The sequence below is a fragment of the Conger conger genome, chromosome 2, assembly GCF_963514075.1.
Source record: "Conger conger chromosome 2, fConCon1.1, whole genome shotgun sequence".
Classification (NCBI taxonomy): Eukaryota; Metazoa; Chordata; class Actinopteri; order Anguilliformes; family Congridae; genus Conger; species Conger conger.
In genome coordinates this window covers 60,267,420-60,280,337 of record NC_083761.1, presented here as the reverse complement: position 1 = coordinate 60,280,337, position 12,918 = coordinate 60,267,420, and the positions used below count along the sequence as shown (strand labels likewise).

At 42.1% G+C, this 12,918-nt stretch overlaps 1 protein-coding gene across 3 annotated transcripts in view; it reads right to left on the bottom strand.

Annotated features, from left to right (window-relative positions):
• The window catches only part of LOC133114191 (neuronal-specific septin-3-like), a 66,651-nt gene extending 54,438 nt beyond the window's left edge, over window positions 1-12,213 (bottom strand). The window contains exons 1-2 of one of the 3 annotated variants that reach the window (XR_009705529.1): window positions 12,068-12,213; window positions 2,538-3,851 (exon numbers count right to left, since the gene is read on the bottom strand). Coding sequence is in view for 2 of the 3 variants with exons in the window: in XM_061223371.1 (XP_061079355.1) it covers window positions 2,538-3,851; window positions 12,068-12,122 (1,369 nt within the window). In the remaining variant the exon portion in view is untranslated. The remainder of the gene's footprint in view (window positions 1-2,537; window positions 3,852-12,067) is intronic. The other 2 variants (XM_061223371.1, XM_061223363.1) reach the window with 2 other exon arrangements.
• Between the last annotated feature and the right edge of the window lie 705 nt (window positions 12,214-12,918).

Here is a 12,918-nt window from a genome sequence, read left to right as displayed (position 1 = left end):
TTTCAGATCTCTCCAGAGATGTTCAATTGGATTCAAATCTGGGCTCTGGCTGGGCCACTCAAGGACATTCACAGAGTTGTCCTGAAGCCACTCCTTTGATATCTTGGCTGTGTGCTTAGGGTCGTTGTCCTGCTGAAAGATGAACCGTCACCCCAGTCTGAGGTCAAGAGCGCTCTGGAGCAGGTTTTCATCCAGGATCTCTCTGTACATTGCTGCATTCATCTTTCCCTCAATCCTGACTAGTCTCCCAGTTCCTGCCGCTGAAAAACATCCCCACAGCATGATGCTGCCACCACAATGCTTCACTGTAGGGATGGTATTGGCCAGGTGATGAGCAGTGCCTGGTTTCCTCCAAACATGATGCCTGGCATTCACGCCAAGGAGTTCAATCTTTGTCTCATCAGACCAGAGAATTTTGTTTCTCATGGTCTGAGAGTCCTTCAGGTGCCTTTTGGCAAACTTCAGGCGGGCTGCCATGTGCCTTTTACTAAGGAGTGGCTTCCGTCTGGCCACTCTACCATACAGGCCTGATTGGTGGATTGCTGCAGAGATGGTTGTCCTTCTGGAAGGTTCTCCTCTCTCCACAGAGGAACGCTGGAGCTCTGACAGAATGACCATCGGGTTGTTGGTCACCTCCCTGACTAAGGCCCTTCTCCCCCGATTGCTCAGTTTAGACGGGCGGCCAGCTCTAGGAAGAGTCCTGTTGGTTCCGAAATTCTTCCATTTATGGATGATGGAGGCCACTGTACTCATTGGGACATTCAAAGCAGCAGAAATTTTTTTGTACCCTTCCCCAGATTTGTGCCTCGAGAAAATCCTGTCTCGGAGGTCTACAGACAATTCCTTTGACTTCATGCTTGGTTTGTGCTTCGACATGCACTGTCAACTGTGGGAACTTATATAGACAGGCGTGTGCCTTTCCAAATCATGTCCAATCAACTGAATTTACCACAGCTGGACTCCAATTAAGCTGTAGGAACATCTCAAGGTTGATCAGTGGAAACAGGATGCACCTGAGCTAAATTTTGAGCTTCATGGCAAAGGCTGTGAATACTTATGTACATGTGATTTCTTAGTTTTAAATTTGCAAACATTTCAAAAAACTTCTTTCATGTTGTCATTATGGGGTGTTGTGTGTAGAATTTTGAGGAAAAAAATGAATTTATTCCATTTTGGAATAAGGCTGTAACATAACAAAATGGGGGAAAAGTGAAGCGCTGTGAATACTTTCCGGATGCACTGTAAATGACTAACTGTTCAAATACAGCAACAGAAGATATTCATACATACTTCAAGATGCTCACGCTCCAACAAGTAAAAATTCATGAAATAATACCAAAATCAGCATCTCTGTGATGGAGTATTAATGTCTCAGGCCACAACATCCAGCTATTTGGCTGCAGAGAAGAGTTGCAGCCACTGCAATAAACAATACTTTACAAGACCAAGTTGAGGGATACAGCACTCCTTGGTATCTCTGATAAAACCTTGATAAAGTACATGCTGCATAAAAATAGCACCCTGTCAACTTTTACCAAAGTTATGGCTCTGTTTTCATAGTGGAATGAAAAAAACGTAGGTTCTGTTAAAATAGAACCTAATTTTTTCAACTTGTTACTTGCAACTGTATTTTCTACCTTAAGTGACAGGGGGATATTAGGTTTATAAAATAGTGTCATGTAATCCCTCACTTTAATGGTTTCATAAACGACTTGCTGACAGATTTGGAGTGGCTTGTTTGTGAAGTTGATTCCAAGTGATTCTCCTTGCTCTTTGATAACCATTTCCTTTGGTAAAAGAAAGCACCACACATATGGATGCTATATGATTGCTCTTGCTGAAAAGTACTGTTTACTTTTCCAATAAACCCAAGCACTAATGAGTGATTACTATTTGCTGGACAGGGCTGGATTTTTACAAGGTGCCATTGGGATAGATTACAATGAACTCAATCTGCAATAACTTGAGGTGCTTGAGTTCAGTCAGATTTCCACCCATTGAACTCAAAGCATCAGGTTTTCCAACACAGCTTCCTTCCACAGTCAGCCTCAGTCTTGTCGCAAAACTTATGACAGATCAGATTGGCTCCACAGCACAAATGTACTTAGCCTAATAGCCCTTGGGGATCGGATTACTGAAAATGCAGCAACAATGAGATCCACCGCACTGTTATGATTGCCAGGAGTCAATGATTTGCCAAAACTGTATGCCTGGAATTCCTTACATTTAGTTCTATTTGTAAGATGTGGAAAGCGATGTGTGAGCGTCATACCAGATACAAAATTGTGTATCGGATTACATAAGTGTACTTCCCAGCAAGCGCCTCTATTGCTTCACACTCACTTTTGAATCAACAAATATTATGTCTTCATGGTAGAATCTTACAATTAGTGGGAAAATGTTTTAATCACCATGTCTTTCATCAAAGCTACCGTTGACAAAACCTGCCTTAGAAAAACCTAAATTGTCTTGTCCTGAGGTATGTTTATTTTAAACTTAAATAGACTTAAAGAGAGTTATTCAGAAACAGTTCTTACCCTCTTCCTTCTTGAACTTCAGGTGTTGCACTGGTGGCACCTCTTTCTCCACTCTGTTACAGTAGTAATTTTCCCTGGGTCTGGGGGCTGGGTTTTCAGCTCTTGAGATGGAGGCAATCCTCTGCAGTATGGACCCCACGCTCTCCTTTACCATTGCCACTTCCTGCTCAGGGTCACTGACAATACCAATGGGACTGGGCAGAGGGGAGGCCACCGGGCTAAGCTGTACCACCTGTGGTTGTGATGCAAGCTTGAGCTGTGGGGTCTGTGCTGGAGAGAGAGGAACGGGAGACTCGCTGACACTAGGGACAGGAATGGATTCAGGGGGAGACATGGACTCTGCATTTTCAATGCGCTCATGGGTGGACGCCGTGTCTGCGCTGTCCAGACTGTTGGTCGATGCTGAAGGGCTGACAGAGCCAGAAAGGCTGCTCAGTTTGAGGCTGGACCTTGGAGGTGGCTTGGGAACGAAGGGTAGGGGTTCCATAGGAGTTTCTTGAAGGTGAGCCACAAGACTGTCCAGGTCCAGGGGGAACTTGTTGAGACGGACTGACTCCTTTGGTTTAGGGGACTGGTGGCTAGATGAAAAAGATGGTTCCTTTACAAGGCCAGTGGGTTTCGGCTGTTGAGGAGATGAGCCCCAGGAAACTCCTGAGTTTCCATATCGAAGACCCGGAGAGACTGGGCTCCTGATGGTCCTGTTCTCTGCAATGTGGAGATCCAGCGACGGCATGGACACATGGTTGATGCCGATGGGCTCGGCAGCAATGACCAAGGGTGGACTCACTTCTGAATGAAACATGTTACCATGGGAGGAGAACTTCTTCAGTGCAGGACTCCCCAAACGCAGGGCTTTATAGTCACTCATGCCCATTGGGCTCTGGGGAGGGCTGGCATAGGAGCTCAATTTGGATGAGGCCTGATACTCCAGGCTGGAGGAAGAGCTGTGTAGGCTGTCATTATCACTCCCAGGACTGGAGCAAGAATTGAAGCCATTTGGGTTGAATTTGCTCTGGAATGATGAGACCCTGGTGATTCCTGGACCCATGTTCCCATTAGCTTTGGTCATTGCCATGGTGCCACGGGTAAAGGATAAGCTGGTATTCATTTTGTTTTTAATCACTGGACTCTGGGCGGGGCTCGAGCCAATACTGATCCGTGATTGGTAGGAGGGGGACATGCGTGTTGCTTGTCCTCTCCCTTCATTGGTCTTGTTTAAGATGGGGCCAGGGCTGAAGGGTGAATTGAGGCTGGCTGTGGGAGAGAAAGTAGGGATGTCGTCCACATCCTCAATATCGAAGGATCTTTTCAGCGCTGTGAAGGAAAAGAAAGAAATGTTAACAATATAGTAAATTGACTGCTTGTTTGTGTTCTAATGTAAAATATATTTATCTGTACATTCTGAAACCGATTAAATATAATTCATTTCACTAATTCATATTATCCAGTTGCTTGTCCCAAGTCCTGGGAGTGTGCTGACTTGCAGTGTGCTCTACATATGACTGCTAAGCTGATTCAGACCTGCATCAGAAAACCAGAATTCCATAACTGGTCATTTGTTTGACTCAAGACACAGACAGTGAGTCAGAAAAAATTGAAAAGGTTTCAGAGCTACAGAATATTTGTTACTGAAAATATATTGCAGTGTTTACAGGGATCCTTCAAAAAATGCACGCCTTTGAAAACTCCACAATAATAAATCAACCATCATCTTCCAGATACAGCATTTTGTTACAGATGCCCTGAGATATGACCCTTCTCTGTAAATGCCGACAAGGTCACAATTCAGTGCATGTCTACCAGACATATTGTTAAACTCAAGTGATAATTATAACTCTGTCCATTTGATCTTCCTTTGAGGTCTACATGACATCACCAAAAGATATGTTGTGGTCCCGCAGCTTAGTCTGTCTGAAACAAGACAGCGGTACTGCTAGGAGAGCAAATACGTTTGTTTAAAGACATCAAACAATACAGTCAATATAACATGTTCAATAGATAGGTTATTATCATTATTTTCTTCATGTTAGAATGTCCCAACACTGACATATTGTATTAATGTCTAACGGATAGAACACTCGGTGCACTGGAAGGTATGCCTGAAATGCAGGAGTGACCAGCTTAAGAGCCACAGACAGGGCATTGCAGGATGATTAGAGCAACATCAGAGACCAGTCAAAGCTAGACAGTGTGGGACAGAGGCAGAAACATCTAACACTGCTCTGTTGGTAAAGAAGGACCTATTGTTTCACATGGGTTGACTGTCAGCAGAATGAGGGGGTTGGTAATATACAAAAGGTACTGTATATTCTGTATATTCTATCTTATGGATCCTAGGCAGTGCAGAGCAACGAGTTGAACTATATTTGTTGTACATTGTGCTTGCATGCATTTGATTTTGGTTTATGTTTTAATAAACAAATATGTGCGCAGGCTGACTTCCAGATACAGAGGAATTGTAATTTTCCACAGCCAAAATGAATGACTTCATGAAGTGTATGCATACTGTTAATGTGTTTCTGCATTCATCCGTGAACACTCAACAATGTTGCATAATAAACATGAGGGCAGGAGTTCAAAAAGCAAAAGCAGCCAGAATCCCATTATCAGAGTTAATGAATCTAACCATTTGCATTCTCGTGCCATATATAACCATGGTGTAAAACAGGTCTGGATTCACCACTTTTACTACACCCCTCCATTAAATCTTTTTTCTTCTTTTCAGGGTCAACTTCCCCCTGTTTAGTGTACTTTAATCCTCTGGGTTGTCACACCAATGTTGTAACTGTTATTGGTTCACATCCTGTGTTTGTATGTTACCAGGTGATCTAGTCCTATCTCTCAGGGAGCTACTGAAAAGGTGATGAATGATTTGAAGAGGTTTTCCCAGAATTCCCTACAATAATGATTGAAGCCAGAATAATAAAGGATAGCAAACCTCACATTCTTACAGTTAACATGCACAGCCTGTGCATAAACAATCCATATATTGGCTCCTGCTAATTTCAAACATGCTTTCCTATACAAACAAGCTGCATGAAATGTGCCTGGGATCAGACTGTGGAACTGAGGGAGGAGAACAGGTATGAAGATCACCAGAATTTGCATTTGGGAGCATTTTCAAATCTTAACAATAACCACATGTCTGGAGATGGCGTCAAACATGAGTTAAAAATGTTTCAGAGCCAATTCAGAGTCTTCTAGTAAGAACAGCCTGTTTTGGGACATAGGAAACATTGGGGAGAGTAGGGTTCAATACAACACAGCTAAATAACATGAAATATTCTAACACGTGCTTTGCAAGACTTCGTTGGTGCCTGCATTCCGGAACCTGGGAGTAAAGTCTATAGGCAAATACAGCCCTTCATCTGTGTACCTTTGGTGGAAATGGCAGCTCTTCCCTCTGAACAAAAGAGCAATTCACAAAAAGGGTGTCTTTGGGGGTTGAGTGGGTGGATGGGTCAGATTACTGCAGCTTTTGCACTGACCCGGAATTCCACAACGACAATCAGTGTGTCCTCAGTGCATCGCTCATCTGTGTGTGGAGGTAAGACCGCCCCCATTACTTTTTGTTATGACAGTTGCAAGTCATTGAAAACTTTGGAACCGGTAGCATGGTGAGCCCAATACTTACTTCACTCTCATGCGTGTTTACACACACATTTCCAGTGTATGGAGTCAAATGAAACTGCAAAGTAGGTATCTTTACAAAGCAAGATATTTTATTTTATGTTTTATAGCTGGTCGGTTCATGAATCTCAACGGTATGTTAACAGTAACATCCCAAAAATAGATGTCAATAGATAAATGAGTGCTAGATAAATAGATAAATAATAGGCTGCTGAGTGGCTCATCTGTCTAAGGTACTGTTTGCATGCCTGTACCATTGCTGACTATAGCCAATAACCCCACAACACGTACAGTAATTGGCAATAGCTTCACCTAGGGTTGGATTACAGCTTGCAGAGATTCACATCGCCTCTTTCTCTAGAGACCCCCACTGGTCAATCAGGCACCTGCAAGTCTGCCTATTAAGTGCAAGCCTGACTTACAAACTGAAGGAAAAGGGGAGAAACAGTTATTTAACCACTACACTATGCTGCCTCCCTTCACAAACCACTGTGTGTTGAATTAAATGCATTGTAGCTTATTTTACTTTCAGTGCAAGGACAATTTCTTATTTAAAAATACAGCATTCAGATGAAATAAATAAATATAAAACCTGCTACTATAATCCTGGTAGGAAAGATCATTACAGCTTGTTTAGTTACACAAAGATGCAACTTCAGTTAGCCCAAGTGAACCTACCAATTTAAATTGCGCAACTGAGCCAAGTCACCTTTATCAAAGTCAAAAACACAAGTTTGAGCTTGCCCTCCCATAGTTAAAGAAAGGCCAGTGTCAGGCAGCCACTGGCTTCCATTCAAATTAGCTAAAAAGCATTACTGCCTCAGCTATGCACACTGACTCTGCTTCCCAAATAAAACTTACACACATAATCTCAAATCCTTAACCCTCTCAGTTTTCACATGGCAGTACACTGCCTTTTGAAAATGATAAAGAACCTGTGAGCTTTTTCCAAATCTCCAATCAGGAAAATGAACAGTGTATTTACTTATGCAACATTTCAAGCTTGGCCTATCTACTGTTTGCTCCTGTTCAACAGGAAGTCTAACCTATTTTATCCTACTGTTTTGTCCACTCTCTGGCTTCCTTTAATTCATCACAGATAAACAACTGTAATGATCAAGGGCTAGCCATGCTTTTAAGAACTGTGATTGCAGAGTACCATACACAATTTCGGCAGGAAAGAACATTCTTGTCACTTGGCAACCACACTAAGACAATCTCACGTTGTAGGGTTCTGAAACTCTTCAACAGCAAATTTCAAATGTCAGCCATTGGCAAACAAAGTATGGTGACAGGGTCAGCTCACAAAGACATATGGTGGCTTTGGTCCTGAAGGGTAGAATAATGAAAGAATCATGCAATGCATTTGTTTTCCAATGTTTTGTATGATCTGAAACCTAATATATATTGTTCATGGTATATGAACTATATGCAGTCTCTGACTTAGGGATCACAGGGACTGATTTAATCTATTAGGAGCTGAAAACCCCAAGGCAATTTGGAAGGGAGTCTCTAACACTAGTGAGAGTAGAGCATGCCCCAGTCTAGCCATAAACAATCACCCACTTCAGACACAACTATTCTCTGGAGATTTGCTGACATCTTCAGTAATAATTCTCAGCATCTCATTAGATTTTTGTTACTGGACATAGTAGTGAACAGTACTTGCAAACACCACAGTCCTTGATGAACTACCAACTACCTCTCCTTCCACAGATTATGAGACCGGGTGTTCTGTCTCCTGAGTGTACAGTCCTGCGGAGCAAGCAAGGACTTGTCCCAGAAGACCTCTCCCTGTTCAGTCCCCACATTCCACGCAGGTATTTAGTGACGGCCCCATCAGCAGCACAGGGAACATCAGGTGTGTGCTGATTACCTGTGGAAACTTCCTCTGTATGCACGGACATCTGGATCCAGAATTCCAAGCTATCTTTTACAGTGCTATTGCCACAGATAGAAGAACACCTTAGTCCGTGCCTGAGGCCCGGAGACCCTCAACCTGACTCCACACCTCAGACTGTTTTTCTAATTTGCTATATTTGATCCTTCCAAATAACAGAAAACGCAGAGTACACAACAGTTGATGGCAGAAGAAGAACTAGTGTGTTTAGTTCAGCACCATTTCCCAGCTTTAGCCATGCCAATACATTTTAATTGACTGCTTTGCTCTCAAATTCCAGTTTGTTTTTTTTGTACAGTCAAACAATTTAGCAGCGGCTTCACGTTTCAAATTTGAAAAGTTGCATAAGTCATGGACCAAAATCTAAACACTCTTTCCTGTGTGCCGCCAGCACGTTCACGAAGAACATTGTTTGGTCAATTGCAGTTGACCAAGCAATGAAACCATCACAAATACTACAAATACTACAAACCTAAAATAAACTAACACAATGACAGTGAAAGTACAGATTAAGACCTTAATTCCGCTTTGCTCCACCCCTCCCCCAGTGGCCCTCCCATTCTCAGTGCCTATAGGATCAGCTGCCCTCAGCCTGATGCTTTAAAGCCAACTGGAATGCAACAGACTGAAAGAATGTGGCGAAGGGCTCGTAACCCAAGCCTTTATTTTTATTCTGTGCCAGTTGTCAGCATGAAAAATGCTCTTCTTCCAGTGCTGCCAGTGTAACCAGATCACTGGTGAGGCCACCATGAGAACAGGATTGCATTTCCAAGATCAAGTGAGGCCCCAAACTAAGGTTGCCTTGGATTTCAGAAGGCCAAGTGCCCAGCCCAGCTTCTTTACAACTGTCCCGTCCTCCATGCAGTCAGCTATTCTTGTCCCACCCCGCCCCCCTCCACCCCAACCTTTCCTACCCAGAGATCGAGAGTCATTTGGCAACCCAACCCTTTGCCTGCTCTTGAACTTCAGTCTTAGTACAGCCTTAGCTCCATCTTTTTTCAGGGATAGAGGAACAGGCCCCTGAATATTTTTTGTTGGCAACGAACAAGCAACTTACACACCTCGTTCAACTATGAGTTTATTGGGTTTGAATGGGTAAGGATTTAAAAACAGCATGGCACTGTCACTAGCAAGAAAAACACAAATCCCCACACAAAAGACTGGAATGGGCCAAGCTTAGGTTGTGCCTCTCAGCTTTAGCAAGAACTCTGTATAATTCTGCATGTCTTCAATCTGGCTTATTGTGGGGCTTTACAATATTTGTTAATGAACCCCATGGTCTTGTTCAAGAAGGAACAAACAAAGGCGGCATGCTTTAAATGAATTAATCTACACTTTTTTTTACAAGTCAAATAATATTTTTTTGAAGATAAACTATTTGAACCTCATGCACTTTAACTTGCCACTGAGAAAAGCAGAACACTAAACATTACAGGACTGGCACAGCTGCTTTCAAAAGCCATGGAAATCAATTGTGTGCTTTCACCAAATTCTATTTGAGGCTGTCACATCAAATTGACCACTTAAATCCAGCCTTTAAGTCTTTGGTCACATTAGAAGACAGGCAGGGGGAAAGAATACTGTTGAGAGTTAGTTCCCGCAATTCTGATTCCGGATGGAAAAGGAAAGAATAACACAGTTCTTTCTGATCACAGGTCACAGTCGATGATATGCCATTTCACTTAAAGGCAATGCCGGGGACATCAAAGAGGTCACTGTGCTCGACAGTAGCACAAAGGTTCTTGTGCAACAATGCTCTTTCAAGACAGGACATCATGAAGAATACTTTGAATTTGAATCTTTGATTCATATTGGGAGTCCAAACTGATCATGATCACAGTTTTGTTACATTTTTCTATAGCAGTAGTAGGCCAGGAATTATTGCTTGGGGCTGGATTAAATGTCCCGCACCACACTAATAATTATTGATACATTCAATGGGCTTCTTAAAATGAGGGGAGACAGGATTAGAGCTACAATGCTGTAAAGCCTGCATCTTCCTGCAAAAGCTGCACAAATTCCATACTCCTCTCCTTGCCAATTTTCTTTTTTTATACTTATGAAATTCACACCTGTGTGACCAGGCAAGATTAAATCACACTGAACATGTCAATGCTGAGCTCTTCCTATTGTACATATAAGCATGAAAATAACTCATGTAAAGCCTGCTTTCCTTCTTCCAGAATGTATAATTATTCAACATATCCATGCTATAATCTGTTAGGCCATCAGCCAGGAATGTATTTCACTGAGAAAGTGTCAATGGACAGAATAGTTGAATTCCTTCAAAACCTTTTATTTTTTCCTGCCAGTATTTCTAGTGAATTCTCCCTTCTACCAATTTTCTCACACATAAATAACAGTGATACATGACATTAAAAAGATGTACAGAAACTAAATATACTGTTAGGATGGCAACTTAGAGGGATTCTATTAGATTTAAATTACACTTCTCACACTCCATGTGCAATGATCACCTCATCCACCACCAATACTTAGCACCCACCTGGTGGATGCACAACATCCATTTTGTTCTAGAATTATCACCACGCATTAGCTGACATGGAGAGGAACAAAACAATTTTGTACCCATTAAACTGGCAGGTTCAGAATTTAGCCAGGATCCCAAGAAACCCCTATTTCTTGCAATAAGTGTTGTGGGATCTTTAATGACCACAGCAAGTGAAGACCACAGTTTAACATCTCTCATGGAAGATGTCTCCTACAGCACAGCATCCCCATCACTGCACTGGGGCATTGGGGTTTATTTGACCAGAGGGAAGGTCACCCCTACTGGCCCACCAACACCACCTTCAGCAGCAACTTGGTCTGCCAACCAAGTGCCAACTAAGTCCACCTTGCTTAGCCTCAACCATTTGGCAGGGGGAGGGTAAATGGCTGCCGACACAAAGATGGAATATAGGATGCAAGTATTCAGATTTCAGATTTACATCAGCTAAATCCCAAAGTGCCACAAATAGCATGCACCTTGTTACTGAATGATTGTCAGTTCTCTTGTGTCTTTATGTATTTTTAGGTTTATATCAGTATTTTCAGCACAATGCAACTTAATACAAGAGGAAAAAGTAACCAGCCATCACTGCCAATTGTGGCCTTTAATGGTAAACAACCATTCAGAGACAACACACAAATCTCACTCAATTTAAGGGGCGCGTGCATTTGGGGGGTTGAGGAACTTTGAATGTGTTCATGTTCCTCTTACTACAATTCCAATAAGATAAGCATGAATGGACATATTCTAACAAGAAAACTGGCTGAATAATTATGCTTCAACTACTAATAGTAGTAGATTCATTGGATAAGGTTTAATCCTTGACAGAGTATGCAATAATACATACATTATACAGGAAGAAAGTCCTTCAACTAGCCTTGTTGGGGGGTAAGCGTGGGCTCCAACCACGCAAGTCAATTTTGGGAGTGATAGAATAGAGCCTATTCGCCAGTCAATGTTGTAGACATTTTACCGATTTTTAATTGATCATATCCAGTCTAGAAACGATAACCTGGGAATACCAAGCCTGGCTGTTACTGTCCTACAGACAGTATATTCGACGTTACAGCTGCACGTTTGCATGTGACTTAAGCCTTAAGCTATTATACCAAGCACAAACTTTCCTTGCTGGCACATGCTTTAACCTGCGGTTTAGGCTATAGCTATTGTAACTAGCATAGTGGAGGCGATTAGTTAAATGCATGCATAACAAACTGAAATAAGTGTAGGGCGGAATAATTGTTCTGAAAGATGGTTGTGAGAGTATAGTGATTGATTCGATTGATGACGAAATCGACTTAATCAGTCTCGTAGCTACAGGTTTCCCTTTGTTACACATTATAGTATGTTGTTCCAAATGTTTCCAACACAAATTTAATGATCACTGCCCATATTTTTACTGTCCAAAATGATGTATCCCACTGCAGAAGAAGTAGTAAGTAGGCTCCAACAGTAACAAATGTAACGGTAGCAGGACTATGGACCTACCTTCAAAGTCCGACAATATTCCCTCAAGATGGTCATTCACAGAAAAATCTGACATCCTGGCTGTTTTGGTCCCAGTAAACTCTGTCTTGGCAAGATGAACAGCAGAATAAAAGTACGTGTATTTCTAAAGCAAAAAACCAAATAATAATAATAATAATAACAAATTCTAGTCAGTCATGAAAATAAAATAAATGTTTTAGAGTCTGTATTTTTTTTAAAACCTCAAATCCACTCCACAACGGACCGCACTACCGCAGGCTACAGTCTTTTTACACTGGCTTCATCGCGATTCGAACTCGTAGGAACAAATGGCTTTCTGATAAGCCTCCTCCCCTTAGGAAACCCCAAAAGACCATCCCTTCGAGCAGATTGGCTGGGTCACACTTCATGCTTCACCTACCCGCACTTCGCTAAACCCATAGGTACCTACACCCCTGCGACCCCGCCTCTTTTCACTCCGAAGTTTGACACCTTTGAATGGGTGGTCTGTTGGGGGAGTTTGACAACAATTTCCTGCAAGACCCTCAACCTCCATAAGAATTGATACGAATTGACTCAAACACACACAAGGTAGTAGGATGTCGAATCTACAGGCTACAGATGAGTAAAATGAGTATATTATAAATCACACTGACTGTGGCTACGAGCATGCATCCCAAACTACTCTTACCAGCATCGTGAAATTCGACTACAACTAAGGACAATCGAGACTGCGACAGGTGTCGTTTCATGCTTTTAATATAAACGTTATATTTGATACAATACGTATTTAATATTTATGTCTTATCTGCAAGTGTTTGGAATGGCAAACATAGTTTATGCATTGAACTTTGAACATTATGTCCAATGTT